This window comes from Pithys albifrons, chromosome 8, assembly GCF_047495875.1.
Source record: "Pithys albifrons albifrons isolate INPA30051 chromosome 8, PitAlb_v1, whole genome shotgun sequence".
NCBI lineage: Eukaryota > Metazoa > Chordata > Aves > Passeriformes > Thamnophilidae > Pithys > Pithys albifrons.
The window spans coordinates 32293199-32300828 of NC_092465.1; the positions used below are offsets into that span (position 1 = coordinate 32293199).

At 58.7% G+C, this 7630-nt stretch overlaps 1 protein-coding gene across 1 annotated transcript; it reads left to right on the plus strand.

Moving 5' to 3' along the window:
* Positions 1-331: 331 nt before the first annotated feature.
* On the plus strand, positions 332-7385 carry LOC139675000 (maestro heat-like repeat-containing protein family member 7). Its single transcript, XM_071562135.1, has 15 exons — positions 332-412; positions 626-690; positions 785-970; positions 1139-1287; positions 1537-1684; positions 1913-2100; positions 2190-2327; positions 2605-2719; positions 2890-3027; positions 4182-4358; positions 4491-4646; positions 4837-4938; positions 5339-5441; positions 5683-5739; positions 6057-7385. The coding sequence occupies exons 1-15, from the start codon at positions 334-336 to the stop codon at positions 6269-6271; spliced, it is 2016 nt and encodes a 671-aa protein (XP_071418236.1). The 5' UTR covers positions 332-333; the 3' UTR covers positions 6272-7385.
* Positions 7386-7630: the final 245 nt, after the last annotated feature.

The window sequence follows — 7630 nt, forward strand, 5'->3', positions numbered from 1 at the left end:
CCACACCACAGTGCTCAGAGCATGCAACAGGACGGGACAGGACAGAGTGGTGCTGTGCAGAGCCCCTGCACAGCCAACTCGTTCCTTGCTGTCCCGAAGCATTTCCAAGGATTTTCTCTTTTGCTTGTGCCCTCGAGGTAAGGCTGCGGGATGTGGTGACCTGTAGCCTTCCCGAGGTTTCCCTCACCCCTTTAGCAGGTGCCCTCGAGGCCAGATGGTGGGATGTGTTGACCCTGAGCTTTTCAGAGGCATCTCCAGTGCCTGCAGTAGGTTCCTTCAAGGTGAGCCTGTGGGGTGGCAGTGAAACACCTGAGCCTACTCGGGCCCTTCAGGATGAAGAAGGCGGCAGACCCCAGGGCTGCTCCAGCACAGCTAAGTGAAGAGATGGAGCAGTTCCAGCCCCCGCAGAAGGGTGAGTGGAGGAGCTGGGCGACTGGGCTAGTGGCTGCCCATGGCTTGGCCCCTTCCCATTCCACCCCCTGTGGACGTGCCCAGAAAAAGGGAGGGAGGCTGCGGCTGATCCCCTGCTGGCTGTGCTCGCCCTGCGTGTGGAGCGAAGGGCTGAGCTGTACTCTGTGGCCTCTCCAGCAGCCTCTCAGCTCTGACCATGCTCGTTCTTTGCCAGATGCAGGCCAGGACCAGACAGAAGTGCAGGACCGTGCCCGTGGATGCTGCTGCTTTATAGACCTGGTACCATCAGCTATCCTCACCTGCTCAGCCAAGCACCACCACTGGAGCACTCAATGGGATATCCCTCTCTTCCCTGCCCTGCTTTCTTCTGCAGATTGTTAATAAGTTCAGAGGCACCCAAGGCAGGGATACCAGCACCAAGTTGACCAAGACCACAGTGAAGAATCATGTCAGCATCAGGCCAACTGAGCACATGGCAAACACTGACACTGTGCCCACTCAGTGCCTGGGCAATGCTCCCAGCCTGGCATTTCCTGGGGAGACAGTTGTCTCTGATAAGGTAAGCAACCTGTGGGCAGGGATTGTGCGGCCCCTCACGACGGGTCTGCTGGGCCCCTTCAGCCTTTGGGGCCAGCACAGTGTGGTGGGAAGGGAAGCACTTCTTGGGGGAAGCCAAGAAAGTTGCTCGCTTTGGCAGCTCCTCAACTCTCCCCCATTCCTCTTCCAGGTTCTGACCTTTGTGAGGAAAATGCACCAGAGACTCACAGGCAACATGTTTCCAGATGCCAGACTACTCATGGAGTTTCTGAGGGTCACTGATTCATACCCTGCTGCTGTTGTGTTTACCCTCCTGCACTGTGCCCCATCATGTGACAGGTATGGTGCCCAACTGCCTTCAGGGCTCACCAACCTTCAGAGCCCATCACCCTGTACAGCCTGTTGCCATGTGCTCTGCCAGACAGACGGAGAGTTCCAGGACCATCTGGCCCCTTTGTTTCCCAGCTCTGGCATGTCAGCCCCTGATCCTGCTGCCATTCTCCCTCCCTGGCCCTAACAGCCCCCACAGCTGTCCAGGCCACAGTGCTGTGGCTCAGAATCCCCTGACACAGAGCTCTGATTCCACAGAGCTGCTGCAATCATGTGGCAGACCATAGCCTCATGTGTAACAACAACGGAGAGGGTGCTGCCAGCGTTGCTCTGTGTGATGGAGGACTGGCCATGGCACAGCATATCCACCTCTGATGGGGACAACACGGCTGTCTTTGCCCTGACTGTGAGTTTCTGAAGCCTTTGCTCACCCCTGGTAGCTCTCTATCCTCCCCCTCCACTGCATCTCCCTGCCTCAGGCACTGGGCTGGAAATGGGGGTTAGGGGTGGGTTCAGGGGCACCAGGCCAGGGGCTCCCCCTGTGTCTCCCCAGGCATATCTCTGCCACACTTGGGCCCTGCCACATGGACATCTGGGCACTGAGAGCTGTCTCTGGGTGGTTTATGTTTTACAGGCCACCAGGGTCGTTTGGGAAATTCTCCAGATGACCCAATGCCCAAGGCCTCTAATGGAGAATTCCCCTGGCCTCCTCACGGCTCTGCTCTTCCAAGTTTTCATCAGCACTGAGCAGATGCCAGAGGAGGTCAACACCTTCTGGAGAAGATGCTGGGAGGAACATCCCATTGCCAGGAACCCCAACAGGTGCTCCATTCCAGTCCTCTTGTCCCTCCCATGCCCTCGGCACCGGGGCCAGGGCTCTCAGAGTGACCTGGGCTTTGCTCTGCACACAGGTTTGCAGTGCTGACCATGAAAGCCCTGCTCTACCGTCTGCAGTTTGGGAATTTGGTGATGGCAATGGAACGCAAGCAAGGCTGGGACACGCTCCTCAACTCTGACACCCACCACTATGCTGTGGGTCTGCTGGCCAGGTGAGACCCCTTCTCCCTGCTGCCCTCGTCATCTCTGTCCTGTGTATGGGGCACCTCACACAGTGCCTGTGGCCATGGATCAGAGGGCTTTGTCACCAAGGGGTGGCCGAGCAGGCTGGCAGAGGTTAGGAGAGGTGGGTCGACAGGAGGAGCCGCCTCCCAAAGCACCTGTGTCCCCTCCCTGGGTGTTGGGGAAAGAGCACACTTCTGTGAGTCAGCCCCGGCAGAGGTTTGCCCACCCAGCACAGCGTCTGTGTTGCCTGTTTCCCCCTGCCAGGGAGATGCGCCGTGCCTGGAGGCCCTTGTGTTCCAGGACTGCGCTCTGCCTGCTTGGACTGCTGAGCAAGGAGAAACACTGCTGTGAGCTCCCCACCATGGCATTCCTTGTGGAGGTGAGCTTGACGGCGAGCGCTGCCTTGCTGAGCTGCCTTCACCACTCTGCCCTCTCACAGCCGCAGCTGCCTGGGATGGTGCCCGTGCCCTGTGCTGCTGCCTGGGCCCAGCCCTGTGCGGGTCTGAGCTCCTGCCGGCCAGGCACCCATCTCTGCTCTGTGCATTTCAGGCCCTGGACTGCCTGGACATGAGTGAATGTGGTGACAGCATCCTGCAGATCTTTTCAAGGCACCTGCAGAGCGAGTGCCCAGAGAGGCGTCGCCTGGCACTCAGAGGCCTCGTGGTGCTCAGCAAGGATCTCTCAATGGTGAGAGGGGGCAGCTGCTGAAACCATGCTAGCAGTGTAGGGCTGGGCAACACAGTCACTTGAGTGGGCTGGGCTTTGGGAGCTGTGGCAGCTGCTCTTAGCTTTCCTGCCTCACCATTCAGCTGCCCGAGTCATTGGGACAGGTCTTTGGCCTCTGGACCCCTGGCAACATGTGGGGCAGCCATTCATAAAAACTTGGACACAGAACTCAAAGGAATACTAAGTAAATTTGCCAATGATACTAAATTGGGAGGAGCTGCCAACTCTCTTGAGGGCAGAGAGGCCCTGCACAGAGACCTTGACAAATCTGAGAGCTGGACAGTCACCAACCATAAGAGGTTTAACAAGGGCAAATTCCGGATTCTGCATCTGGGACAGGACAACCCTGTCAGTGTGTATAGGCTGGGGAATGAGAGGCTGGAAAGCATCTGCAGGCAAGGACCTGGGGGTCCTGGTCAATGGCATTGAATAGGAGTCAGCAGTGCCATTGTGTCCAGGAGGGACATCCGTGTTCAGGGGGACATCAGGCAAAACATCACCAGTCAGTCAAGGGAGGGGATTGTCATGCTGTACTCTGCACTGGGGTGGCCTCACGTTGAGTTCTAGGGGCAGCTTTGGGCGCCACAGTATAAACTAGATGTAAAACTGTTTGATATTCTCCAGTGGAGGCTACTAAGATGGTAAAGGATCTAGAGGGGAAGACATGGGAGGAGTGGTTGAGGGCACTTGGCTTGTTCAGCCTGGAGAAGACAAGACTCAGGACAGACCTCACCATGGTCTGCAGCTTCCTCATAAGGGGCAGCGAAGGGTCAGCATCGATCTCTGTTTTCTGTCATCAGTTGGCAGGCCCCAATGGAAGGGCCAGAGCTGAGCCAGGGGAGGTTTAGGTTGGATATTAGGGAAAGGTTCTTCACTCAGAGGGTGGTTGGGCACAGGAACAGGCTCCACAGGGAAGTGCTCGTGCCTCCAAGCCTGCCAGAGCTCAAGAAACATTTGGACAATGCTCTCTGGCACATGGTGGGATTGTTGGGGATGCTCCTGTGCAGGGCCAGCAGTTGGACTCCATGATCCTTGTGGGTCCCTTCCAGCTCAGGCTATTCTATGATCCTATGGTTGGTTCATGGCATCACAACACAGCATTGTGTTCCACACAGGCTGAGGGCATGCGGAGCCTGACACAAAGCCTCCTGGAGCTACTGGGGGATGCAGACGGAGAGCTGGTTGCCATGACCCTCTCTGTGTTCATCAATGAAGTCCAGGACAGAGACATCAAAATCACCATCCCCACTGCCCTGCAGATGGCTCCAGCGCTGCAGCCACTCTTTGACAATGTAAGGGTCTGTAGCCCCCACCACAGGCACTGGGTGTTGCCAGGAAACTGTGCTCTTTGGATCTTCAGGCCTGTTGTTCAGGTGGGCCTGGAGCAGCTGGTGCTGAGGTCTTTTCCTCTTTCTTTCCATCAGGACAACACCCATGTGCAGCAGCTCTCCATTCACCTCTTCCTAAAGGTGATGGAGTTGGTAGTGGATGAGGGAAAAAAAGCCCTGAAGACATACGTGAACCACAGCCTGCTCCCACTCTTCTTCCACGGGCATGACAAGAACCGGGCAGTGGCAGAGGTGAGGACTTGTTGGCTCTGGTGTCCCCCTGGGAGGGAGCTGGGCTGCCTCCTGACCTGGCACCTCTCAGGCTCCAGGCCCCTTCTGCCCTGGCACCTCCCAGGCTCCAGCCTCCTCCTGGGCTTGGTCCCGGGACACAGGTCCTGTGCCCTGGTTTGGGCTGCATGTGCCACTCTCTGTCGCTCTGCAGGCCTCTCGGGAAGCGCTGCTTTGTGCAGCCACGTTCTTGAGTAGGAGAGACCTAGTGAAGACACTGAAGACAGAGGAGCCGCTGAGATTCAGCAAGTGTCTGGTAAGGACAGACCCAGAGCCCCATCCCCAGCCCAAACAAGCCCCCAGCCCCCGATGCCCAGTCTGTGGGGCTGGCACCGTGTCCCTGGCCACTGCTGCAACCACCTGTGTCACCGCAGCCTGCACCGCACATGCTGCTGACTTCCCTGGGGTGTGCGGGCTCCTCTGTCCCCAGCCAGGGTGCTGCTGGAGCCCCGGCCCAGCTGGGCTGTGGTGCAAGGCGGCCCCGCAGCTCCCCGGCAGCGCCCAGCCCTCTGCTCCCCGCACAGACCCAGCGTCTGCTGCCCAGATGGGCGTCAGGGCTGTGCGGGCAGGGGAGGCCAGTGCTGTGCGTGGGCAGCGCCCGGCCAAGGGGCACGGCCTGAGCCAACCTTTCCCTCCGTGCCTGGCGCTCTCTGCAGCTGGCAAGGGACAGGAGACGAGCGGCCGAGTCCCTGCGCCAGGCCCTGGCGTACCTGGAGAGCCCGCAGGAGCCCCTGCGAGAGGCGGCCCTCAGGTTCATAGGTGAGCCACAAGCGCGGGGTCCCTCCCCGGCTGCTGCAGCAGCAGCAGGACCCGGCCCAGGGGCTGTGGAGCCCCGAGTACTCTCGTGGCTGCTGCCCCCTCTCACAGCCGTCCCCTCGGGCGTCCCGATGCGGGAACGCCCCGGCTCGGCTCTGCCGGGAAGGAGGGCGTGTGGCCGGGCTGGCAATGCCGCTGTGGGGCAGCTGTGCCGCTGGGGATGTGCCGGGCTTTGTGTTCACAGAGGTCGCCGCGGAGCACATCAGGGGACAGCAGGAAGAGCTGCAGCTCATCTGCGAGGGTGAGCAAGGGCAGCGGGGTGTCAGCGGGGGCCGGCGGGAGGAGCACAGACCAGACCCTGCACGTGGAGCTGCAATCCTGCTCCACCTGCGGAGGGCTCTGCTCCCTGCACGGGCGAGGCCGGCGTGGGCAAAGCTGAGGGAGATTTTTTTCAAACCAGCAAACAGGGGCACGGAGGAAGGGGTTTGTCGGCCAGCACCTTCTGGCTAATCCCGCTGGGCCCTGCTCCCTTCTGCCCATGTCAAGAGCTGGGTGGGATGGCAGGAGGGGCCCCTCGGGCCGCCACCAGTTCCGGCTCTGACCTTGCCTTTTTTCCAGCTCTTCAAGCCATGAGAAAAGATGACTGCCCCTCCCATACAAGCGTGATGCTTCAAAACCTCTTTGACCAAAGAGCTGCACTATTAAGTTTATCTTTTGGATCGAGTCAACCAGTGTCCCTAGGACAGCACCAGACACTACGTGACAGGAGACCACCTGGAGACCAGAGGAGGAGACCATCTGGAGCTCCAGGCACCAATGCTGGGTCCAACTGAGCCTGCCAGGAAGCCATTGTGGCTCCTGGCCTCTCCTTCTCTGTGGACCCCTCCGTGCCTTCAGACCACTCCCTCCCTCCCACCCTGTCTCCCTCACTCTACCTCTCCCTCCCTCCTCCGTCTCTCTCCCTTCCCTCCATCTCTCTCCTTCCTTCTGTTCCTTCCTTCCTCCTTCCCTCCGCCTCTCCCTCCCTCCCTGTGTTCCTCCATCCATCTGTCCCTTTCTCCCTCCCTTCTTCCCTCCCTCCTTCTGTCCCTCCCCCCTCCATGTCCCTCCCTTCCTCCCTCCCTCAGTCCCTCTCCCTCCCTCCCTCTCCCTTCTGTCTCCTCCCTCCCTCCGTCTCCCTCCCTCCTCCTGTCCCTCCATCCGTCTCTCCCTCCCTCCCTCCCTGTGTCCCTTCCTTCTTCTGTCTCTCCCTCCCTCTCTTCCTCAGGAGGCAGCAGGAAGAGCTGCAGCTCATCTGCGATGGCGGTGTCAGCTGGGGCTGGCAGGAGGAGCACAGATCAGACCCTGCACGTGGAGCTGCAGTCCTGCCCTGCCTGCGGAGGGCTCTGCTCCCTGCACGGGCGAGGGCCAGAGTGGGCACAACAGAGGGAGATTTCAGGGGCATGGAGGAAGGGTTTTGTTGGCCAGCACCTTCTGGCTGATCCCGCAGGGCCCTGCTCCCTCCTGCCCATGGCAAGAGCTGGGTGGGATGGCCCTGGCAGGAGGGGCCCCTCGGGTCCACATCTATCAGGTCTCTGACTATGGCTCCATTCCTCTCTGTTCTAGCCCTTCAAGCAATGAGAAAGGACGACTGCCCCTCCCATACAAGTGTGATGCTTCAAAACCTGCACTATTAAGTTCATCTTCTGCATCGAGACAACTAGTGTTCCTCCCTCCAGCCTTCAGACCCTGCCTCTTCCCTTCACCTGCTCTTCCCCTCTCTCACCTTATTTCTCCACTTCCCCTTCCCTTAATACACTATTGAGTTTCATCCCGCAGTCTGCATCTCTGTGCAACTGAAATGGCACAAAGCCTGAGCCCTGCCAAGACAGGGTCACTGGCACGACCCTGCAGCCGATGCAAGGCAAACATTACCTCTAACATCAAAGACTTGTACCTGAAAAGCCACAGAGCTGTGTCTATTTTTAAAATTTGTTATTTATGTTTTACTGACCCTACTGAAAATTGTCAAGGTTTCCTTCCTATCCTTGGGGCCCATTCTCTCCCAGTTCTGCTGTTGCATCCTTTTACATTTGGTGAAAGTTATCTGCTATCACCCGTCAAACCAAGCCCCAGGAAAAGTTGAAACCCTGAGGGAATCCAGGCAAAACATTCACTTTGAGCTTCTGAAGCCACTGACTGGCTAGTACTGG